This window comes from Natator depressus, chromosome 11 (assembly GCF_965152275.1).
Source record: "Natator depressus isolate rNatDep1 chromosome 11, rNatDep2.hap1, whole genome shotgun sequence".
NCBI classification, from domain to species: domain Eukaryota; kingdom Metazoa; phylum Chordata; order Testudines; family Cheloniidae; genus Natator; species Natator depressus.
The window spans coordinates 77,855,566-77,880,826 of NC_134244.1; the positions used below are offsets into that span (position 1 = coordinate 77,855,566).

Sequence of the window (25,261 nt, forward strand, 5' to 3'; positions counted from 1 at the left end):
GGAATGGGCAGTGTGGGGGAGGGCAGCAATGGGTGGGCAGGACCTTGAATCAGCGCAGGCTGAGAGTTCACTTTCTGCACTGTGCCCCCAGCTGCCAAGGGGCCAGATGAAGGCCAGCACCTCCGTGAATCCTGGCTGAATGCTGGGAACGGTCCCCCTCACACAGATAAGGAGAGTCCTTCTCTCACCCTTCATGGCAATGGAGAACCCAGCCCCTGCTGGCTGACGGGGCACAGGCAGCCAAGCCGGGCGGGGTTGGCGAGGAGGGGTACCGCAGCACCGGCTCCTGGAGACGTTCTCTGCTTAGGACCAGGGCCGGTGCAATCACTAGGCGAACTAGGCGGTCGCCTAGGGCGCCAAGTGATTGGGGGCGGTGGTGGAGCGGAGGTGAGCTGGGGCAGGGGGGCGCGGGGTGGGGCCCCCTGCAGCAAGTAACAGGGGGGAGGGGTTACAAACAGCTGATTGGCGCCGCGAGCCTGGGAGGCGGGAGAAGCGGTGGCGGTGGCGTGCTCGGGGAGGAGGCGGAGCAGAGGTGAGCTGGGGCGGGGAGCTGCTGCACGTGGCTCCCCAGGCCGAGGGGAAGGAGGGGGCGGCGGGGAGCTGCCGCAAGGGGGGCTGCCCGGGCTGAGGGGAGGGAGGGACGGGGCGGCGGGGAGGTGCCGCAAGGGGGGCTGCCTGGGCTGAGGGGAGGGAGAGAGGGGGCGGTGGGGAGCTGTCGCAGGGGGGGCGTCTCAGGGCGTGGGGGGTGCCTCAGGGTGGGGGGGGTGGGGAGCGTCCGTGGGGAGGAGGCGGCGCAAGGTGGAAGTGTCCCCTAGGGTGTGAAACCTCCTTGCACTGGCCCTGCTCAGGACAGTGCACTGTGCGCGCACTGTGCAGCCTCCACGCTGGAGTCGTTACTCTCCGTCCTCGCAGCCCGAATGGGATTACATGTCACAGCCCTGGAGTGGGAAATGCCAAAGAAACCCACCGCAGGAGCATCGAACCTCAAAAAGGGGAACTGCACAGAAACAGGAGGCTAGTGAAATGGAAATTGAAAGCAACATGCCAGGGTGAAATGCCAGCAAACGGCATGGAGACTATTTAAAAACACCATACGAGAGGCTCACACTAAACCTATACCAGAAATAAAAATACGAAAACCAGCATGAGGATCAAAAAAATGCCACCATGGCTAAATAGCCGAGTAAAAGAGGCACTCAGTGGCAAAAAGTTCTCCTTTCAAAACTGGCAGTCAAATCCTAATGAGGAAAATACAAAGAAGCAAAAACACTGGCAAGCCCAGTGAAAAGTAGAAAAAGGCCGACCAAAAAAGAGTGCGAAGAGCAACTAGCTAAGGCACAACAACTACCAGCAAATTATTTTTTAAGTCCAGGAGGCAGGAAGTCGCCAAACAGGCAGCAAAGTCACTAGGCGACCGCGGTGCTAAAGGTGCACTCCAGGAAGAGAAGGTCGATGCGGAGAAGGGAAATAAATTCCTTGCTTCTGTCTTCACTGCAGAGGGTGTGGAGGAAATCCATACACGCCAGCCCTTCTTTTCGGTGACAGATGCTAGAATCAAAGAATGATAGAACCGTGGGGTTAGAAGGGACTGCAAGGTTCAGGGAGGGAGTTTGGGTGCAGGAGGGGGTTTGGGGTGTAGGCTCTGGGAGAGAGTTTGGGTGCAGGCTCTGGGAGGAAGTTTGGGTGCTGAGTGCAGGCTCTGGGCTGGAGCATGGGTTTTGGGTGCAGGAAGGGGTGTGGAAGGGGGCTTTGGGTGCTGGGTGACAGAGGGGTTTTGGGTGCCGAGTGTGGGCTCTGGGCTGGGCCAGGAGGTTGGGGTGCAGGAGGGGGTGTAGGGTGTGGGGCTGGGCCAAGGATGAGGAGTTTGGGGTGCTGCAGGTTGGCTGCCCTGGGGCTGTGGTGGGGGGCCAGAGGGGAGCATTCCCCCCCGGGACAAGAGACTCACCCAAGCCCCGCCAGGCTGCTGATCGGAGGTCCTGCCAGGAGAAGCCCCACTCCCAGATTCGACTTGGAGTCACCTGCCAGGGGGCGGGGGGAGGCTGCCATGTGCCTCCTCCCTCTGCAGGTGCAGCAGCTGCCCCCGGCGCCGCTCCCTTGTAGCTCGCAGTGGCAGCGGCCGTCGAGGGAGCGCAGCGCGGAGCTGCAGCGGGAAGGCAGGTACGCTCAGGGGAGGCACGGGGGCAGCAGGCAGGGCCGGGGGAGAAACCCGGCCCTGAACATTGGTGGAGCCGGGCCCCCCAGGCCCTGAATATGCTGGCTTATGTAACTCACTGCCCCTGGCAAGGTTCATCTGGTCTAACCCCTACCAAGAGGCAGGACTTTGTGTGTCTAAACCACCCATCTTCTCTCGTCCAGCTGGGATCCCCTGACTGCAGTAACTCCCTATATTTATATATATATATATATGTGAAGGAAAGCTCTCCTCTTTCCCTCACATCCTTCACTTCTCTGGCCACTGGTTTGCTGTATCTCTGAACCCTCTCTCTGTACGCCCTGGCTCCAGCAGCTAGTTACCCAGGCTACACTCCCATTGCCATCCGTGGGGGTATCCTGGGCTGTGAGGGCTGCAGGTTTTGGCCCATGGTCAATGCACGTGCGATGGCTGCTGTACACCTACGCGGTGACTCCTGCAGCCCCTCGCCAAGCTGCTGGGCCATATTCCGCAGGGTGGCCTCCCTGGCTGAGAAACGGGGAGCAGCAAAACCCTGGGCTAGAGAAGGAAAATGGCCCCAACAGAACACTCTGTAAATGGCTCCCAGAGACGTCCCAGTGACACCCGACTGTGCAGCCCTGGGGATCTCTCGCAGGAGTTCTCCTGCTTCTTCATTGTCACCACGGGCGACAGTCTGGCAGTGGGAGTGGAGAGGGGGTGTCTGCAGGCAGAGCTCTCCATGGCTTCCAGAATGGGAGCCTGACAGGGCTTGTGCCCTTGGTGGAGACGGGCCAAGATTCAATCCCCACCCGTGCCCATGGTGTCTCTGAGTGGCCATGGGTTCCCTTACCCATCAGTGCAGGCTTTTCAGGAGGAGGAGGAGAACCTGGCCATGGAGGAGGCAGCCTCTCTGGGTCTAAGCAGCACCGGAGCCTGATGGGAGCTTCTGGTACGGGAGGTTTCACGTGGGGTCCATGGAGCTGGAGAGGACAGAGCTGGGCCCAGAGTCCTGGGGCAGCTCCTCAGTCAGTTCCTGTGAGACACAAAGGAGAATGTCAGATTCAGGCCCCACAGAGCCCTGGGCATTTCCCAGAGAGGCCGGCCAGACACAGCCAGCAGGATCCTCTGGCAACACAGCTGGGCCCTGCTCTCCCGATTCCTTCCTTCCCTTGGCCCACCCCCAGCCTCTCTCAGCTGCCCCCTACCTTTCTATCCCCAACCTCAGCTTACCCTCCACTCCCATGATTCCCCACCTGCCCCCTAGCGCTTACTCCCAGAATTTCCTCTTGGCTGCTGCCAGTCCTCAGCCCCAGGAATCCCTGCTCTCTGCTGATGGATAGGGGCAGGAGGTCCCGGGGGCAGTCAGGGGACAGGGAGCTGTTGGATGGGGCAGAGGAGGTCCCGGGGGCAGTCAGAAGACAGGGAGCAAGGGGGATTGGAGAGGCGGTGGGATCCCGGGAGGGGGCAGTCAGGGGACATGGGGGGGATTGATGGGTTGGGGGTTCTGGGTGGGGCAGTCAGGGGGCGGGAAGTGGGAGAGGGCAGATAGGGGGCAGGGGCCAGGCTCTTTTGGGAGGCACCGCCTTCCCTACCTGGCCCTTGGGCCAAAAAGGTTGCCCACCCCTGTCCTTGAGGGTAAGTGTCCCCATGAGGTGCTGTGAATCGTCCTGGACAACCCCCTCTGCAGGGAGCTGGGATGGGCAAGGGGCAGGACGGATTAATTTCCTGCTAAGATAGGCAACGTGTGTACCTTGTCACCACCCTGGAGATGTTCCATGACAACCTCTGGGCAGCTTCTTCCATGTCCAGATCTTCCCCCTCCTCCACTTCCTCTTCCATGTCCAGGTTTCCCCCTCCCCCACTTCCTTCTCCGTGGCCAAGTCCTCCCCCTCCTCCATGTCCAGGTCCTCCTCCTCCTCCGGGGCAAGGTTCCCTTCCTCCTTCTCGTTTTCCTCTGTGGCCAGGTTCTCCTGCTCCTCCTCTTCACCTTCCTCTATGGCCTCATCCACAATCTCCTCCTCTGTGGCCTGGTCCTCTTCCTCTTTCTCTTGCTGCATGGCCATATCCTCCTCCTCCATGGCCAGATCCTCCTGCTCCTCTTCTGTGGCCAGATCATCCTACTCCTCCAGTTCCTCCTCTTCCTCTCTTGTCAAGTTCTCCACCTAATTGATAGACAAGTCTTCATCATCCTCCTCCTCTGCAGCCAGATCTTCCTCTTCTTTCTCCTCTTCCATGCCCATGTCCTCCTCTTGCCACCTGGCCAAAGAGGAGGAGAAAATGGCCATGGAGGACGAGGTCATAGAGCAGAAAGACAACAAACTGAGCAAGGGGGACCTGGCCATGGAGGTGGAGGAGGACTTGGCCTTGCCCTCCTCCTCCTCATCCAAGTCGTCCTCTTCCGCTTTCTTCTCCATGACCACGTACTCCATTCCCATGGGCAGATTCTCCCCCTCTTCCACTTCTTCCTCTGTGGCCAGGTCCTCTCTGTCCTTCTCTGTGGCCAGCTTCTCCTCCTCCTTTTTCTCCTTCTTGTCCTCCTCTCTGGCCAGGTCCTCTTGCTCCTCCTCCTCCATGGCCAAATCCACCTCCTTCTCTTCTTCTTCCCCCTGCATCGGCACATCCTCGTCCTATTCCATTCCTGGGTCCTCCTAGTCTATTGCCAGATCGTCTATCTCCTCTTCTGCCTCTTCTTCTCCCCCCTGCATGGCCACATCCTCCTCCTTTGCCTCTGTGGCCAGGTCCTCTTCCTCCTGCTCCTTCTCCATGGCCAGATTTTCCTCCTTCTTGTCCTCCTCTCTGGCCAGCTCCTTCCCCTCCTCCACTTCCTCCTCTATGGCAAGGTCCTCCCTCTCCTTCTCCGTGGCCAGCTTCTCCTCCTCCTTTTCCTCCTTCTCGTCCTCCTCTCTGGCCAGGTCCTCTTGCTCCTCCTCCTCCATGGCCAGATCCACCTCCTTTTCTTCTTCTTCCTCCTACATCCGCACATCCTCGTCCTCCTCCATTCTTGGGTCCTCCTCGTCTATAGTCAGATCCTCTATCTCCTCTTCTGCCTCTTCTTCCCCCTGCATGGCCACATCCTCCTCCTTCTCCTCTCTGGCCAGGTCCTCTTCCTCCTGCTCCTTCTCCGTGGCCATGTTCTCCTCCTCCTTTTCCTCCTTCTCGTCCTCCTCTCTGGCCAGCTCCTCTTGGTCCTCCTCCTCCATGGCCAGGTCTACCTCCTTCACTTCTTCTTCCCCCTGCATCCACACATCCTTGTCCTCCTCCATTCCTGGGTCCTCCTAGTCTATAGCCATGTCTTCTACCTCCTCTTCTGCCTCTTCTTTTTCTTGCATGGACACATCCTCGTCCTCCTCCATTGCCAGGTCCTTTTCCTTCTCTTCCTCCTGGTCCAGGTCCTCCTTGTCCTCCTCTGTGACCTGGTCCTTCTCCTTGGCCAGGTCCTCCTCTTCCTCCTCTGCAGCCACGTGGTCCTCCTCTTACACCTGCTCCATGGCCAGGTGCTCCACTCCCATGGCCGGGTCCTCCTACTCTTCTTCCATAGGCAGGTGTTCCTCTTCCTGCTCCATGGCCAGATCCCTCTCTTCTTCCTTTTGCTCCATGATCAGGTGTTCTTCCACCAGGGCCACATCCTCCTCTTCCTTTACCTTCTTTTTCCTCCTCCTTCTCTGCGGTCAAATCAGCTTCCTCTTCTATAGAGAGGTCCTCCTCCTCCTCTGGAGGCAAGTTCTCCTCCTCCTCTTCTGCAGACAGCTTCTCCTCCTCCTTCTCCTCCTCTTTTTCCTCTTCTGCAGACAGGTTCTCATCCTTCTTCTCCTCTTCTATCTCTTCTGCAGACATGTTCTCCTTCTCCTCTTCTGCAGACAGGTTCTCCTCCTCCTTCTCCTCTTCTTCCTCTTCTGCAGACAGCTTCTCATCCTCCTCCTTTTCCTCTTCTACAGATATGTCCTCCTCCTCCAACTTCTCCTCTGTGTCCAGGACTTCCTCTTTAGTCATGTCCTTGTCCTCTTCTATGGCTAGGTCCTCCTCCTCCTCTTTTTCTGTGGTCAGGACTTCCTCCTCCTGCTTCTCCTCCTCCTCTGTCTCTAGCTCTTCCTCCTCTTCCTCACCTTCTGTGGCTGGGTCTTCATCCTCCTCTGCCTTTTCCTCAGTGGCAAGCTCCTTCTTCTCCAACTGGTCCATGGGGGTCTCTGCGTCAGAGAGACAAGGGCAGAGGGGGACTCTTGCTGCAGCTGGGGGGAAGAAGAGGAAGGACAAGGGTGTGGCGGGGAGAGAAGATTTAATGTTTCCCCCTTCAATGTAAGCACCACGTGGCAGAGAGTTCCCCACACTACCCCTCCCACAGACCCCTCAGCCCCAGGGCTCCATGGCAGAGAGTTCCCCACACTACCTCTCCCACAGACCCCTCAGCACCATGGCCCCATGGCATATGGGGCCCTTCACTGTCCCATCCTCCCTGGGACTTGCCCCAAAGCATTAGGATCCCACTTCCCAGTAGCTCCCCGCATTTCCCGCTGCAAGGGGTGGCTCTGCGACTCCCGCTGATGACATTGGGCTCAAGTGGCTCAGGCCAGAGCCCTGGGCTGGGGTCCCCCCACTGACTCTTAGAGAGTGACTGGGTGTTAATGGCCCTGTGCTCCTCCCCATCCCCAGGGCGTCTCCTCACCTGCAGTGGAGGAGCACTCAGCTTCCGTGCTCCAGGGAGCCTCCAGGGAGTGGCCGCTCTCCCCTCCAGCACCAGTTGAGCTGCTGGGGCAGCGATCCCCCAGCTCCTGCCCTGGGGATGCCTCCTGCTGGCCCACGGGGCTGGGCTCCTGAGGGCTGGCCTTCCAGCAGAAGCAAACCCAGAGCTGCATTGCCTGGCTCCTCTCGTGGCCTGGGTCCTGCCTGCCCAGACTGAACTTGGGCCACCTCCATCTTGGCCTGGCTGTTGTGTCTCTCTGCTCAGCACCAGCCCTGGGAGCTGGTTTCCTCCTGGTGAGCAGGGCCGAGCAGGTCCATCTCCTGGGCTGTCCAGGAGCTGCTTCCCATTCCATGGGGATGGAGGGGCAGCTCTCTGTCTGGGGACGCTGGCAGCTCCCCCCCTCTGGCTCTGGGGCCACCCGTGGAGTCTTCCTCCCAAGAAGCCTCCTGAGCACCTCCATCCTGGAACTGAGCAGGGAGCAGCCATGAGTCTGGGGCAACACAGCCTCTCACCAATGGGCCTGTCTGCCCCCCAGCTGGTGTGACTCCCTGTCATCCCATGCCTCCCAGGGGGCATCTGGACTGGGATCTGCGCACACTGGCAGGGCTCACCCTGCAGGCTGCTCCCAAAGCTCCCCCAGTGTTGGGACCCCCAGGGAATCTCATCCCTTTAGAGCAGTGGGGTCAGTGACAGAGACCTGTAGTCAGTCTGTCTGTTTCCCCAGGCCACACTCCCTCCCTGGCCTGAGAAGGCAGAGAACCCGGGTGTCCAGGCTTCACTCCTGAGCCAGTGGCAACAGCAGACAGGTGCCCCCTGTTCCCCAACCCCAGCTCAGCAGCTACCAGCTAGGGGACACCCCAACTTCAGCCCCCCACTCCTATCCCCGCTCTGCGCAGCAGACAGTGGGCAGGCCCCCAGTACGGAGCAGCTGGGTCAGGGATGGCTCCATGGGGGCGGGGGGCAAGCAGGTGGGAGCTGCAGTGGAGCAGTGTGGTGGGAGGAGGGGCACCCTTGCCTCGGAGGCACACAACGGCGCCCCCCAGCACAGTGCCCTGGTGTGCTATTAATTCTCATGACAAAAAATAATGCAGTAATTTGGTTTGAGTTCATCACATGCATTAACTGCAATTAATTGACAGCCCCAATTATTAGTTTTGATTACAAATATTTGCACTGTAAAAAGATAAAATAGTGCCATGCCAATGCCTGTTCTCACTTTCAGGTGATCTTGGAAATAAGAAGTGGGCAGCATTATCTCCTGAAAATGTCAACCAACTTGTTTGTCTTTGCGATTGGCTGAACAAGAAGGAAGACTGACTGCACTGGTAGGCTCTAAAGGTTTACATTGGGTTGTTTAGGAGTGCAGTTACGTAAAAAACCCACTACATTTGTAAGTTGCACTTTCACGAGAAAGAGAGTGCCCTACTGTACTTGTACAAGGTGAATTGAAAAGCACTATTTCTTTTATCTTTTTTATGGTATAAATATTTGTAATCAAAAATAATCATATACAGTGAGCACTGTACACTTTGTATTCTGTTCCAGAGGGGTGGCCGTGTTAGTCTGTATCAGCAAAAACAGCAAGGAGTCCTTGTGGCACCTTAGAGACTAACCAATTTATTTGGGCATAGCCCACGAAAGCTTATGCCCGCAAAATTTGTTAGTCTCTAAGGTGCCACAAAAGCTCCTCCTTGTTTTTGTATTTTGTGTTGTAATTTCAAATCAATATATTTGAAAATATTAAAAAATCCCAAAAGATTGATAATACGTTGCACTTGGTATTCTATTATTGTTTAAGAGTGCAATCAAAACTGTGGTTGATTGACAGCCCTAGTTATCGGCTTTGGATGGAGCCCAGCGGGAAATTAGTAGGAATTCTTTCCCAAACACTCACCCACTGGCCTTCTGAGCTCAGAGGGTTTAATGTTCCTTGTCTGATCAGGACTCACTACTGCCAGGAGTTTGAGAAGTGTCTATCCCTTCATTGGAGAGACTGGATAGGTGAGTGGCAGCCTGTAAGTCCCCCTCCCCAACAGTCCGCGCAGCTGCTTGGAGGGGGTATCGTGAACTCTCGTGATGGTAGTTGCAGGTTCTGGCAAGCCAGGGTAAAGGATTTTTGGATAAATGGATAAGGAAGAACCAAGGCCCATACCAGGTGCAGGGGTCAACCTGGGATGAGATTAAAAAGGAAATGGAGGCAGTGTTAGAGGACCCAGAGGGATGGGGGGTGGCTGAGGAGCCCACCCTCCTTGGTATATGGGTAGTGGAAGAAGGGCCCTGCCCATGGGGACTGAATGCCTTCCAGGGAAAGGAGGCACTTCAGTCCGCTTGTGAGAGGTTTGACGTAAGGGCAGCATTACGGGAAGCTGCCAGGAATCTTTCAAGTTTGGTGCTGCTTCAGCAAGGGCTGCTGAAGGGTTGTCAATTAGTTAGGGGAGTGAAAGATGATTTAGCACAACAGGGTTTAAAGTCCAAAGCAGAGTTAACAGACCACCTTTAGAGACTGGAGCTGGGACTTGGTCCTGGGGCAGTAGAGAGAAAGAAGGGGAAGAAAAAAAGAAGTTTCAAAGTGCAACCTGCCTTTCCACACTCTTTTGTTTTTCTGAAGTTTTAATGGAGGGTACTTTGGATACTTATGTGAGATGTCAAGAAGGAAGTTTTTGTTTAATGATAAAACCCAGTTATATAAAATATAACTCTATGTGCAGCTCTGTGCAGTCACATTGGATGGAAGCTTGGTCATTAAATGATCCAAGGGGGTCAGGTCGAGTGGCTATTACCACCACTACGCTTCTGTCCCCAGAAGCCTTTACAGCTATTCTGAGGGAAAATGGGCCCTTTTCCCACAGACATGGTCTATAAGGGACGGCTGCAGGCAGCAGGAGGAGAGAGAATCTGAGCAAAATTATTTTACTGTTGGGTAATGTAATCAAAATCACCAAAGGACGTAAGGGGTTTCTATTGGAACTTACCTTGCCTGCCCCTGGTTGTGTCTAGTTGTACAAGATGGAAGTGTAATCGGGGTACAGTTGTGTAAAAAAGAGTAATCAGGGTGCAAGAAATGTTAGGCAAAAGAGAATTTTGTGTGTGCGCACAGGTAAAAGAAAAGGAAAAGGGGAGGAATGATGGGAACACTGAGCCTTGGGGTGGCTCTGGGGGATCAGATTTTTGCTTTGGTGGGTGTGCATGAAAACTCTGTGGGCATGGGAGGCAGTTACACCTTGTAACTTGTAATGGCAGTTACACCATTAATATGGCTAATATAATGTTATGGAGGTTAAACTACCTGGAAGGAATGTTTGCATTTTCCCAGGATGTGTACAGTGCTAAAATCTGAAGCTGTGTCTCAGCTATTACCTGAGAATAAATTTAAAGCTTGGTACAGCAGAGAAACTATTGCAAACATGGTCTGTTGTACAAGAGGAGAAACTGAGGTACACCACCTCATGAATTTCGTAAATGACCAGTGAGTGGGGTAATTCACTAGCCTGACCATAGAACAAAATAAGGACAGCCTGAAGGTAATTCTTCTGTTTTTCCTGCAATTAGCAAGGACATTTGTAAAAGAAAGTGGTATTATTATTAATAAGCAATAATCTGTCCCCACCAGGGGGGTGGAAATTGTTTCTTTTGTTTTTCAGACACTCTACAAGCAAGCTGGCGCCAGCGGAAGAATAACTCAGAATACCATGGATCTATGTTTTGTGTTGTTTGTCTGGTGGTGTTTGTCTTGTTGCTAGCATTGTTGTGTTTGAATGAACAGAAAATCTCATGATGTGGGTGGGGGATGGCTTCAAAAGGCTAACCTTGGCGGGGGGAGATGTGTATGGGAATGCAAAATGCCAACTAGGAGGCCAGCACCTGTGTAATAGCTACCGTGGTACCTGGAAATGGAATGGCAACTAAGGTGGTCCCCGCAAGCCCTATGGAAATAATGAGAAGGGGAGGAGCTCACTGGGAATCAATGGAGGGGTGTGTAAAATAGTGTAAATCAACAGAAGATGTTTGGATGTGCCCTTCTCCTATGACTACGGAGGAGCAGAATCAATGGCCTATGCAAGGGATGGACAATTGGGTGTACTGTGTATAAGGGGTTTTGCTGGGAATGTACATATTACCGGGGGCACAATTACACCAGCCCATAACCAAACTACACACAGCTACATGCTGCTATCTGGACTTTGGTGCACAAATGGATCTGTGAATCTTATTGCTGTGAATAATCAAACCAGGGCATACTGCCTGATTCCATACCAAGTGGTCAAGCTGGTTTGGACAATATCCCATTTCTCTGTGAACATTCAATGGACTTATGTTATGGACAAAAGCAAGCAAAACCTGCAGGGGCAGCTTGTTGCAACTGCCAGCAACTGGACACATCAGATCGTGACCCTGTCGAAGGAGGAGAGGCAGTGTTTTGGGGGTGTCTCAGATGTTGGACCATACTGCGGTGGTCAGGACTCGGTGTTGCTGTGGATTTTGTATTGTTAACTGTACTTGTGTTATGTTGCATATGGAGATAACTATAAGTAATAAGCCCTCCAAACCCTGCAGTGTACGAGACAACCCGGACCCAACCTTCTCGGGCCCACTCTAATGGGAAGTCTGGAACACTGCTTGGAATAGGTGTGGTATGCCCGTACGAGAGAAGGTGCAGGGCACTAGACTACACAAGGGGCAGTGGGACAAATGGAATATCGACACCTTCCACCTTGATGCCTGGCCCTATCAGGAAATGTGTCGCCATATTTCCTATGCTTTTCCAGTGATACCTGGGCAGGAGGATCCCAAAAGAAAAGAAAAAAAAGGGGTGGAGTGTTCGGATATAGATATTCAGGCCTGTCTGTAAAGGCCTAGACTCTAAGAATTTAGGTGTATTCTTATCACTTGGCTAGTTCTAGAGGTATAAAAGAAAGAATCAAAATCACTGTCTGCCGGTGTAAGGTCCTTCTCTTACTGTGACAGTCTGAGGCCCTGTTCTTAGGCTAAGGCCTTTGGCTAAGCAACAGAGGCAGCCATAAGCTGGGAAGCGACCGGTCACATCCTCACATTCCAAACTAGTCACATTGAAAGAAGGTGCTATTGGACTGTTAGGAATACAATCCTGTCCTGATAGTGCCTATCACCTCCAGAGAAAGGGAAGTGCCTAGAAAATGTACAAGAAAATTTAGTTTGATAGCATCCTGTCTGGCAAGAACTCACTTATCAATAGCTGCGATGTGAAATCCTCACTTCTGTATTGTTTTGTCATTATAGTTCCCACTTTTCTATTGTTTGTCTGTATAATCTCTGTCTGGTTCTGTGATTGTTCCTGTCTGCTGCATAATTAATTTTGCTGGGTGTAAACTAATTAAGGTGGTAGGATATAATTGGTTACATAATCATGTTACAATATGTTAGGATTGGTTAGTTAAATTTCAAGAAAATGATTGGTTAAGGTATAGCTAAGCAGAACTCAAGTTTTACTACATAGTCTCAGGTTTCAGAGTAACAGCCATGTTAGTCTGTGTTTGCAAAAAGAAAAGGAGTACTTGTGGCACCTTAGACTACCTTAGACTACACAGTCTGCAGTCAATCAGGGAGTGGGTGGGGGACGGAAACAGGGAATGGGGGTGGGGAAATTGGCATCATGTTTGGCTAAGGGCAGGAATGGGAACAGGGACACAGGTGTAAGGCTCTGTGGTGTCAGAGCTGGGAAGGGGGATACGAAGGAAGGAACCTGGAATCATGCTTGCTGGAAGTTCACCCCAATAAACATCGAATTGGTTGCACCTTTGGACTTCGGTTACTGTTGCTCTCTGTTCATGCGAGAAGGACCAGGGAAGTAAGTGGGTGAAGGAATAAGCTCCCTAACAGAAGTGACGTGTCCAGGGCCCCACAGCAGGGCAGTGGGAGTGCCAGAAAGAGAAGTCAGTAGCCCTGCAAGCCCTGCTCTGAGGCCTGGCTCAAGCCTTCTCCCTGTTGCCTGCGGCTCAGTGGAGCTTCTTCCCTGCGGGGGACGGAACCAACCGGGGTCCTTCTCTTGGCACCTGCTGACTCCGCCCCCGGGGGCCCTCTTAGCACCTGAGTCTCAAGGGCTGCTGTGCCCTGGGGAACGGTGTCGTGGGACCTGGGGAACGGTGTAGTGCCCGATAACAGACTGGGATTGTCCTCCATGCACAAGGGTACAAATCGATCACAATCCCCCCAGTAACAACACAACAGGTGAGGGAGCTAATTGGGGAGAGGGAAGAAAGGTCTGGGGCTAAGGAAAGAACAGGAGCAACTAGACTAATAACCCCCCCCAATAATAACATCATTTACAAGGGGCCCAACCCCCCCACACCCAGCTCCCTCCCAGCTGACAGACGTGGCCCAGTGGCCATCAATAGGGTTCAAAGTCTCCTTTTGTAGAAGAGTGGGAAGGTCAATGGGCAATGATACCAGTCAGATCTGTGTTCTTGGGGAGACAGGGTGCAGTGTCGGGTCTGTCTGACTCATGAAACCCCCGCCCAACCAGTCTCTGCTTGAACCAAAACCGATCAGAGAAAAGACTTGCAGAGAGCAGTGAAGGGTGTTGGGAGACACAGCTAGAGCCCTCCTGACCAGGGTGACAAGATTAAGATTTCTCCATTAGCATACAAAATGCAGAAGAGAGGCAACTCCCCTAGCCTCATCTGCATGACAGATGGGACAGGGAGACTTCTCCATTAGCATACAGAATGGTGAAGAGAAAACCGCACTGAACTATGGGACCAGAAAAGCAGAGAAGCACTGCATCACGGGGAATCTCTGCTCCAGATGTAACTGAACCTACTACACCTTTGAGACTAGAAATCAAGAACTGTGAGATCTGTTAATGGCCAGTGACCAGAAGGCAGGAGCACAGCCCTTACCTGAGGCTACAGAAGCTGCAGAAGCAATTAGAATGCAAAAGGCAGCAAATAAACGGCAACTGGAGCATGAACAGAAAGGAGCAGAAATTCGATGGCTGGAAAACAAAAGATAGCCGAGAGAGAGAGACAAGCTGATGAAAGGAAGAAAAAAGGTCACCTGATGCAAAAGGAGACGGCCAGACTTCAGCTCCAAGTCAGAAAAGCAATGGAAGAAGAGCAGAAAGTGTATCCTCTTGAAAGTCCAGTTTATAACGATGTTGGTATGTTGTATAACTCTGAGCAGTTGTCTGAGTGTAACCGAATGTACCCCAACACCTTTTAAGTAAATGCTGTTACTGTGAGTTCAGTAGAGGGTGACTCCATAAATTGAACCAATTCTCTATATGGAAGTGACAGTGAAAAATTCATCGAGAGTGTAAACGTCAATGGTAAAAGCTGTTGAGGGCAAATTATGGCTTTTAACATGGCTCTAGTTAAGCAGATCTTGTCAAAGAGGAAGATTACTTCCCACATCAGAGTGTGAATGTTGTAGTCCTCTATGAGTTTACTGTAAGCGTGCCTTTAGCCAGAATCCACCTTGAATGGAAAGCCCGGCTCGTGAGCTGATGGCTTTGTCTAGTCAGCAGTTTGGGAAGGCAAGGATAGTGGAAGATGAGTGTCCCTATACCTTACCTGTGTGGAGAATTGTGACAGTGAAGGAAATGTGCCTGTGTCTGTCAGGGATATTGACTTGCCTGTGCAGGGAGCTACCCCGGTCTCCAAGCAGTTGTCTGCGAACAGCCCTGTGAGCTGGGACAAGGGAAATGAGATCCCAAGCTCGGTGTCTGGTGAAGGAGAATGTGTCTCCGTCTCTTTTTTGTCTGTGGAGCAAACAGAAGGGGCCTTTCAGCCTGTGCTGGTTGAGAATAGTGCAGTTGTCTCAGAGTTGGTTCTGGATTGAACTAAGGCCCAGGAAGGAAATGGTCCTAAGTTTGTGTCTGCTCGGGAGAATGGCACTGTAACTAGGTTGCATCCAGTCAGTGTCTTTGCAAAATCCCAGAGACCAGACAATTCTGGTGCTTGTATTTTGCCTCTTGCTAAAGTGCGGTTGGAAAAGAATGTAGCAACCCGGTCTAATCAGGGTGATAGCCTAGCCAGGGTCCAAGGAGAGCCTAAAGATGATTTAACTGTGTTACCTACTGACAGATTGGAAACTTGTCGCAAGAAGGAAAGATTCCTGAGCATGTGTGTGGCAAAGGGAAGGAGAATGCTTCTGACCTTTTGACGATGAAATCTAGCAGTTTGCCTGAAAGGGGATTGTAGAGAAATCTGCCTGATGAGCTCAAGGTGATCCTGGATGTAAGTGAGAGCCAGAAAGAGTCTGTTGTTGCTCAGGAAAGTGTTCATTTGGAGCAAGCCCTCGGTGAAGAGGGTAAAGGCAGCATTTCTGTGAGGGCTGAATTGCTGCTTCGAAAAGCTCCTGGGGAAAGGAATCTTCAGGGTGGTCTCTGTAAGCAATTTACTGCAACCGAAGGGGGTTGTCATAAATATAAAGGGAAGGCTAACCACCTTTAAATCCCTCCCGGCCAGAGGAAAAAACCCTTTCACCTGTAAAGGGTTAAGAAGCTAAAGATAACCTTGCTGGCACCTGACCAAAATGACCAATGAGGAGAGAAGATCCTTTCAAAGCTGGAGGGGGGTGGGGTGGGGGCAGAAACAAAGGGTTCTCTCTGTCTGTGCTGTTGCCTTTGTCCGGACCAGAGCAGGAATGCAGGTCCAAACTCCTGGAAAGGGTTAATAAGCAATCTAGTTAGATATGCGTTAGATTCTGTTTTGTTTAAATGGCTGATAAAATAAGTTGTGCTGAATGCAATGGATATTCCTGTTTTTGTGTCCTTTTGGAACTTAAGGTTTTGCCTGGAGGGATTCTCTATGTTTTGAATCTAATTACCCTGTAAGGTATTTACCAGCCTGATTTCACAGAGGTGATTCTTTTACTTCAATTAAAATGCTTCTTTTAAGAACCTGATTGCTTTTTCCTTGTTCTTAAGATCCAAGGGTTTGGGTCTGTGTTCACCGATGCAAATTGGTGAGGATTTTTATCAAGCCTTCCCCAGGAAAGGGGGTGTAGGGTTTGGGAGGATTTTGGGGGGAAAGACGTTTCCAAGCGGGCTTTTTCCCTGTTATATATTTGTTAGACGCTTGGTGGTGGCAGCAATAAAGTCTAAGGGCAAAAGGTAAAATAGTTTGTACCTTGGGGAAGTTTTAACCTAAGCTGGTAAAAATAAGCTTCGGGGGTTTTTCAGGCAGGTCCCCACATCTGTACCCTAGAGTTCAGAGTGGGGAAGGAACCTTGATGGCAAGTCAATACCCCTGACAGACACAGGCACATTTCCTTCACTGTCACAATTCTCCACACAGGTAACTGGTAAGGTATGGGGACACTCATCTGCCACTATCCTCGCCTTCCCAAACTGCTGACTAGACAAAGCCATCAGCTCACAAGGCTGCCTAGGCTCATCCCAAATCTCCTGACCAGGCACAGTGCCACTCCCCACAGACAAACTGCTGCTCTTCTCACTACCCTGAGCTACTTCCAGCAAATCACAGTTACCCTTTTCAGCTTCACTTTTACAAGCTGTACTAGCCAACAAGCCATCACCCATCAAAAATCTACCTTTTCCTTCCTCAGTTAGGGCTTTAACCTGACCATCCACTTTCATCTGCTCCTGAGAAACATTTTCCTGACCAATGTGTTCTTTCTGTTCTAATTCCAGGTTCACTTCTGAGACATTAGACAGACATTCAGAAACTTCATTCACAGCCAAATAGCTCTTTTCCTCAGACAAACCTTTGGAGAAACCCTCCCGAGGCAAATCATTGCCCATATTAGACACAGGTTTAAGATCATTTCTTTCCGGGAGTGGCTAGCTGGACTGAACAAAGCTTTAATATTTTCCCCAATCAAAAGATCCTGAGGTAATAACTTCCTGACACCAGCTATAACTTCATGCTTAGGAACCATTCCTTTCAAGGTGGATTCTGGCTAAAAGCACGCTTACAGTAAACTCACAGAGGACAACAACATTCACACTCTGATTTGGGAAGTAATCTTCCTCTTTGACAAGATCTGCTTTAACAAGAGTGATGATAGAAGCCATAATTTGCCCTCAACAGCTTTTACCATTGACTTTTACATTCTCTATGAATTTTTCATTACCATTCCATACATAGCATTGGCACAATTTATGGGGCACCCCCTACTGAACTCACAGTAAGTGCATTTACATGAAAGGTGGCAGTGTTGGGCTACATTTGGTTACACTCAGACAACTGCTCAGAGTTCTACAGCATTCCAACATCATTATAAACTGGACTTTCAAGAGGATACACTTTCTGCTCTTCTTCCATTGCTTTTTTGACTTGGAGCTGAACTCTGGCTGGCTGTCTCCTGTTGCAGCTGGTGAGCTTTCTTCTTCCTTTCATCAGCTTCTTTTTCTCTCTCAGCAGCTTCTCTTTCGAATTCAGCATTCCTTTCTTCGGCTTCTCTGTCCAGATGGGCCAAGGCTTCCTTCTCTCTCATTCGAATATCTGCCAGGTTTTGTTCATGCTCAAGTTGCAGTTTATATGCTGCCTTTTGCATTCTAATTCCTTCTGCATTTTCTGTAGCCTCAGGTAAGGGCTGTGCTCCTGTCTTCTGATCACTGGCCATTAACAGTTCTTGATTTGTAGCTTTCTTTCTGAAGCTTATCCTCTTTTCTGAATACAAAACTTTCAGGGCTTTTTTGTCAAGGCCCTCATGTGCTCTTTGCTTACCCATTTGAACTGCTCTTTAACCAACCAAACTCTCAATACCAAAATTCAAATTTGGATAGCGTGGCGTTCTGACCCGAAACTTAATTGACCTGGTTCTGTGGATCCTGCCGACTACGCCACTGTAACGATGCTGGTTTTGGTGGGACCCAACTGAGAGTGCCAATTCAGGACAAATTGCTGAGAGCAGGGCAGTTACAGCCTAAGGCTGGGGTTTCTATGCACACCAAGGCAAACCAAACCAGCCAAACAGAGAAGACTTTGGTTTTACGCCACTGGCTAACCACAAGTCACACAAGCAATTCCCTTCGACACTCCACTTTCGCAGTATCACCCCCAGTGCCACTCATTATGGGGACAAATGGTTATGAAAATCAATACCCCAGTAAAAGAAAAAAGGTTCTCTCGATCCCAAAGAACCAAGCCCCAGACCCAGGTCAATAGACAAGTCAGATCTTACCACAAATCACGCTCTTGCCAAACCTTTAGAATCTAAAATCTAAAGGTTTATTCATAAAAGGAAAAAGATATAGATGAGAGCTGGAGTTGGTTACATGGAATCAATTACATACAGTCATGGCAAAAGTCTTGGTTTAGGCTTGCAACAGTGATAGAATAAACTGCAGATTCAAATCCAGTCTCTGGATGACATCCACAGGTGGGTGGGGTTATTCAGTCCTTCGTTCAAAGCTTTAGCGTAGCAAAGTCCCTCCAGAGGTAAGAAGCAGGATTGAAGACAAGATGGAGGAGCTGCAGCAGCTTTTAATAGTCTCTTGCCATTTGGTCTTTCTTCCTTTGTTTCAAAGACAAGCTGTCCACCACATGTGCTGGAAAAACCTCAGAGTTCTATCCATAGGCATGTCCCTGCACACCTTGCTGAGTCAGAAGGTGTGTCTGCCTTCTCTCACTGAGTCAATTGTACAGAGGATGGTCCTTAATGGGCCATCCAGCAGGCGAGGCAGAGCTAACACCAACTTGTCTGGGGTGTCACCCAGAAGCATAGCATAAGTTTGAAATACAGACAGTACAGAGCCAATATTCATAACTTTAACGACAAAAATGATACACACATATAGACAGCATCATCATAACCAGCAAACTATAACTGTGTCTTACACACCTCATTTGACCCCCTTTATATAAGATATGGTGCCACTAGAGGACCTTGGTTGCAACAATGATCTATACGGTTCAAGTCAATAACGTCACAACAGGTTAAAAGGAATACATGAGAACAACACTTTGTGTTAAAAGGCCTTGTTATACTAATGTTTCACAGTTCATGCTTCTAAGCAGTACTGGAACTTTTCACAGAAGACAAGACATTCCAAGTCTAACGTGCTGTCTGAAAAGGGAAACTGAGGCACGCTACCATATTGCTTTCACGGCTCAATGCCAAGATTCCTGTACTTTGAACAACATTAATATCTTCATTGACTTGATGTTAATTGGGTTCCAAACATTTGCCAGAGCTTGTATGATAAACTAGCTATGTTCTTTAGCTCTCAGCAAGATCACACAAGGCATGCATCCTCTTCAAAGTCCAGTTTATAATGATGTTGGTATGTTGTATAACTCTGAGCAGTTGTCTGAGTGTAACCAAATGTACCCCAACACTGCCACCTTTTATGTAAATGCTGTTAGTAAGGAGGGTGATTCCATAAATTGTGCCAATGCTATGTATGGAAATGGTCATGAAAAATTCATAGAGTGTAAAAGTCAATGGTAAAAGCTGTTTAGGGAAAATTATGGCTTCTAACATGGCTCTAGTTAAGCAGATCTTGTGGTTAGCTAGTGGGATAAAACAAAAGTCTTTTCTGTTTGGCCGGTTTGGTTTGCCCTGGTGTACAATGGAACCCCAGCCTTGAGCTGTAACTGCCCTGCTTAAAGCAACTTGTCCTGAGTTGGCTGGTCCCACCAGTTGCGTTCCCCCCAGAACCAGCATCGTTACCGCCTGCATACACCCAGCTCAGCAGTTATCAGACAATTCTAGTCATGAATCCTTGATTGAAATCCAAAATACTGAAGCAGCCTAATTGCATTGTGAGCTCCCTGGAGGAAACCACCACCCACAGCCAAGAGTGATCATCTCCTATTGACTAGCCGAAAGAAAATCCTTGAGTCATCAGTTTAGCCATGAACAAATCTTTTACCTAAGCTAAAGATCCCTGTAGCGCCCCAAATCCTGGGGGGTTAGCTCCTCAAGTGGGTTACTACCAGTACCCCTGTGTCATGAAAGTGGGGATAGGGATGAGTTAAACCTGTGGCAGATAAGGGTTGCAGCTTGAAAGTGCTGCTTGACCCAGCCTATGGAGCCCAGGAACATGTAAGGGTGACAGCTTAAAAGGGCTTGTTAGAGAGCTTATTCCTTTACTCTCCCACTTCCCTGGTCCTTCTCGCATGAACAGAGAGCAGCAATACCTGAAATCTGAAGGTGCAAACAATTCGATGTTTATTGGGGTGAACTTCCAGCAAGCTTAAATCCAAGTTCCTTTTTCCTTATTTTCGAATCCCAACTTACTTCCTGTTTGCCCCTAATTTATATAGTAATATTCTTAGCTATACCTTAACCAATTATTCTGCTAAAAGAAAAGGAGGACTTGTGGCACCTTAGAGACTAACCAATTTATTTGAGCATAAGCTTTCGTGAGCTACAGCTCACTTCACAGGATGCATTCAGTGGAAAATACAGTGAGGAGATTTATATACACACAGGTTTCAGAGTAACAGCCGTGTTAGTCTGTATTCACAAAAAGAAAAGGAGGACTTGTGGCACCTTAGAGACTAACCAATTTATTTGAGCATGAGCTTTCGTGAGCTACAGCTCACTTCATCGGATGCATACTGTGAAGTGAGCTGTAGCTCACGAAAGCTCATGCTCAAATAAATTGGTTAGTCTCTAAGGTGCCACAAGTCCTCCTTTTCTTTTTGTATATACACACAGAACATGAAAAAATGGGTGTTTATCATGCACACTGTAAAGGAGAGTGATCACTTAAGATGAGCTATTACCAGCAGGAGAGTGGGGCGGGGTGGGGGGGGAAGAAAACCTTTTGTAGTGATAATCAAGGTGGGCCATTTCCAGCAGTTAACAAGAAATCCTGTTATTGAACATGATTCTGATCAACCATAGTTGTGATACACTGGTCTGGCTTCTAACCCAATGCTTGCTGTAGTAAGACAGAACCAAGGATGGGGAGCTCTTGGGATGCAGTCAGGGATGTTTGTGTCATCCCTTCCTGCATCAGTTTTGCGTTGGGGGTGTGACGTTACTGACATGAACTGGGACCGTATACATCACTGTTGCAACCAAGATCATTCAGTGGCACCAAGTCTTGTATAAAGGGGGCCAAAGAAGGTGTCTAAGACAAGGTGATGGTTTGCTGGCTATGATTATGCTCTCTGTATGTGTGTATCATTTTTGTAGTTGAAGTTATGAATATTGGCTCTGTACTGTCTGTATTTCAAACTTATGCTATGCTTCTGCATGACACCCTAGACAGGTTGGTGTCAGCTCTGCCTCGCCTGCTTGATGGCCCATTAAGGACCATCCTCTCTAAATTGACCCAGTGAGAGACGGCAGACATGCCTTGTGACTGAGCAAGGTGTGCAGGAACACGCCTATGGACAGAACTCTGAGGTTTTTCCAGGCCATGGGATCGACAGCTGGTCCTTGGGGCAAAGAAAGCAGAGACCACATGGCAAGAGACTATAGAAAGCTGCTGCAGCTCCTCCATCTTGTCTTCAATCCTGCTTCTTACCTCTCGAGGGACTTTGATACAAACGGAAGCTCTACACAAAGGACTGATGACCCCTCCCAGCTGTGGATGTACTCCGGAGCCTTGATTTGAACCTGCAGTTTATTCCATCACTGCTACAAGCCTGAATCAAGACCTTTGCCCTTACTGTATGTCATTGATCCCATGTCACCAATTCTAGCTCTCATCTATATCTTTTTCCTTTTATGAATAAACCTTTAGATTTTAGATTCTAAAGGACTGGCAAGAGCGTGATTCATGGGTAAGATCTGATTTGTATATTGAGCTGGGTCTGGGGCTTGGTCCTTTGGGATGGAGAGAACCATTTTTCTTTTACTCGGGTATTGGTTTTCATAACCATTTGTCCGCATAAGGGTGGCACTGGGAAACGGGAGTGCCTAAGGGAATTGCTTGTGTGACTTGTGGTTCGGCAGTGGGGTAAAACTAAAGTCGTCTCTCTTTGGCTGGTTTGGTTTCGCTTGGTGTGCAATGGAACCCCAGGCTTGGGCTGTAACTGCCCTGCTTTAAGCAACTTGTCCTGAGTTGGCAGGTCCCACCAGTTGGGTCCCCCCAGAACCAGCATCCTTACAGCTTGCACACACCCACCTCAGCAATTATCAGACCAATTCTAGTCATGAATCCTTGATATTCAAAATACTGAAGCAGCCCATTAGCATTGTGAGCTCCTGGGAAGAAAACATCACCCATAGCCAAGAGTGATCATCTCATATTGTCTATCCTGGAGAAAACCCTTGCGTGATCAGTTTAGCCATAAACAAATCTTTTACCTAAGCTAAAGATCCCTGTAGCGCCCCAAATCCTGTGGGATTTGCTCATCAAGTGGGTTACTACCAGTACAATTGTGACGTGAAAGTAGGGATAGGGACGTGCTAAACCTGTGGCCTTTTAGGGTTGCAGCTTGAAAGTGTTTGTTGGCCTGTCCTATCGAACCGAGGGGCGTATAAAGGGGACAGCTTAAAAGTGCTGATTGACCCGATCTGCTCAGACTTACTCTGTTAGTGTGTGTGTGTGTTCCTCTGGTTGCAGGGCTGCAGGATGCCAGCCCTGGGGAACCCAGGTCCTGCAGGATAGCTCCATTGGGAGGGTGTAGTGGGGCAGCTGTCCCACTCCTGGAAAATAAGGGTTAAAAGCAGCCCTGGAGAGGGCTGCAGCAGGGAAAGGGATTAAGAGGAGCTGGGGAAAGCTCAGTTGGGGCCCAGCTGGCCCTGATAAAAGAGCTGCAGGGCCAGAAGGCAGGGGAGTCTCACTCTCGGCCTGGAGTGGGAAGGGCGAGCTGCCTGGGAGCAAAGTACCTGAAGCAGAGCAGTGCTGGGGAAGGGCAAAAGGGAACTGGGGAGCTCCAGCCTGGTAAATCCCCAGGTTGCAGGCCTTGTTGAAGGTCTATGAAAGGTACAGGGGCTGCAGAGGGGTATAGAATCACAGAATATGAGGGTTGGAAGGGACCTCAGGAGGTCATCTAGTCCAACCCCCTGCTCAAAGCAGGACCAATCCCCAACTAAATCATCCCAGCCAGGGCTTTGTCAAGCCTGACATTAAAAATATCGAAGGAAGGAGATTCCACCACTTCCCTAGGTAACGCATTCCAGTGTTTCACCACCCTCCTAGTGAAAAAGTTTTTCCTAATATCTAACCTAAACTTCCCCCACTGCAACTTGAGACCATTACTCCTTGTTCTGTCATCTGGTACCACTGAGAACAGTCTAGATCCATCCTCTTTGGAACCCCCTTTCAGGTAGTTGAAAGCAGCTATCAAATCCCCCCTCATTCTTCTCTTCCACAGACTAAAGAATCCTAGTTCCCTCAGCCTCTCCTCTCCAGTCCCCTAATCATTTTTGTTGCCTTTCGCTGGACTCTCTCCAATTTATCCACATCCTTCTTGTAGTGTGGGGCCCAAAACTGGACACAGTACTCCAGATGAGGCCTCACCAATGTTGAATAGAGGGGAACAATCATGTCCCTCGATCCCCTGGCAATGCCCCTACGTATACATCCGAAAATGACATTGGCCTTCTTGGCAACATGGGCACACTGTTGACCCTGGGGTAGCCCAGGGATAGGCAGAGGCAGCTGGTCCTAACCCCTTATCAGTGATGAGTGGCCATTACAGACTGCAGTCTGTCCCAGTGAGTGGGGCCAAGATGAAGACTGGTAGTAGCCACTGAGGCAAGGTGTTTTAGAGGGTTGGAAGTTCCCCTGGGAGGGGAGACCCAGAGTGTAGGGGTACTGCTGGGGCAGAATCCCAGGGTAAAGGGAACCAGGGTCGGGGAGGGACACAGGGCCAGCGGCAGGCGACACACCGGCCTGCAGAGGGCGCTCTGTAAGCTGGAAAAAAAGCTAATTCCCAGACGATCAGCAGGAGGCGCCAGACCAGTGAGTCGTCCCCTCGTGACAGAGGGGACTTGCAGAAGGGAGGAGTAGCGCTCCATCTGAACACACAAGTGACATAAGCAGTACATGGATAGATTTACAGAACCCCAGAAGAGTAACCCTAATAATTGAGCCTACCCCACAGTAACGGGCAAATCTGGTCACAGCAAATCTGGTCCCAGCACGTCCCCGGCTGTGTTGCGTCTCCCTCCGCTCCACTCCACCAACAGCCAACAATCCAATGTAAACCAAGCCCATTGTCTCCGAGCGCTGGCTTCTGATTGGCTCCCCGCGTGTTCCGTCTGCGCCCGGCATTCCAGGCCTCCTGGGACGCGGGATCCTGAGCTCTGCAGCCATCGCTGCTGTAGGCCAGGGGCGAGTCCCCTCCAGGCCGTGCCGGATGAACTCCCGGGCCCAGGGGACCCATGCCCAGGGGCCTCGGGCAACTTGGGGGCCCCTGGGAAAATCTCAGGATGCTCAGGCTGGATGATTGAGCTGCTGCGCCCTCTCTTCTCCTGGCCGTGCTGGCCATGCGTGGGCAGGTGTGGCAGGTTTGTAGAAATTTTGGTGGTGCCCAGAACTCGCCCCCACCCAAACTCCTCCCCCCACCTGCCCAAGGCTCTGGGAGGGAGTTTGGGTAGGGGAGGAGGTCTGGGGTGCAGGCCCTAGGCTGGGGCAGGGGTTTGGGTTTCAGGATCTGGGAGGGAATTGGGGGATAGGAAGGGGTGTGGAGCGAGGGGGTGCAGGTTCTGGGAGGGAGTTTGGGGATGGGAGGACGTGCAGGGGGAGGGCTGTGGGGTGTGGCTGCAGATGAGGGGCTTGGGGTATGGGAGAGGCGCAGGGTGAGAGTAGGAGTGTGCGGGATGAGGAGCTGTGGTTCTTGGGCTTTAGAGAGGCTCAGGGCTGGGGCAGAGGGTTGAGGGTGTGGTGGGGGCGTGAAAGCTCTGGCTGGGGCTGTGGGCTCTTGGGTGGGCAGGGCTGGGGATGAGTTTGGGGTGCAGGCAGGCTGCTCCGGGCCAGGGGCCAGAAAGGAGGACTCCCCCCAGCCCTTTCCCTGCCGGCAGCAGCGAGCTCTGGGGGAGGAGCCCCCCTTTCTCGCCCCCCAGCCACACACTCTCCCCCACCACTGTCACTGCGTGTGATCCTAGGGCCCCTCTCAGGTCCAGGAATCTCCCTCGCCTCCCCGTGGTGGGTGCCGGGGGGAGCTGCGTGCGCCTCCTCCCCTGCTGTCGCCCCTGCCTGTAGCCTCACTGGGGGCGAGGGATGGGGCTGCCCCTTGCCCAGCATGGGGCAGGAGCGGTGACTGCGGGCGGGGGCCCCCTGTGCTGGAGGAGGGTCCCGCCGGAAAAGGGAAGGTGTGAGGTGGAAGGGCAGGCTCAGTCAGTCTCCTCGGGCTATCGAGGGAGGGGCACCAGCACCCTGGGGCAGCGGTTGCTGCAGGGAGGCAGCATGGAGCTGCAGGGCAGAGGCAGAGGCAGGGACGTTCTGCTCCAGGGCCCGGGGAGGACGCGGGGGGCCGAGGGGTTTTTATGCCTCCAGCCTCAGGTTTGAGGCCTTTGCGTACCCCTATCCCTGAGTCTCACAATGTGGCATTATTTACCCCATCCTAGTGTGTCAT

At 51.2% G+C, this 25,261-nt stretch overlaps 1 protein-coding gene across 1 annotated transcript; it reads right to left on the reverse strand.

The window, feature by feature from the left end:
* Window positions 1-5,427: 5,427 nt before the first annotated feature.
* On the reverse strand, window positions 5,428-7,144 carry LOC141996310 (uncharacterized). The gene is made up of 3 exons (XM_074968290.1): window positions 6,813-7,144; window positions 5,939-6,378; window positions 5,428-5,619 (listed from the first exon to the last, which is right to left on the reverse strand). The coding sequence occupies exons 1-3, from the start codon at window positions 7,000-7,002 to the stop codon at window positions 5,428-5,430; spliced, it is 822 nt and encodes a 273-aa protein (XP_074824391.1). The 5' UTR covers window positions 7,003-7,144.
* Between the last annotated feature and the right edge of the window lie 18,117 nt (window positions 7,145-25,261).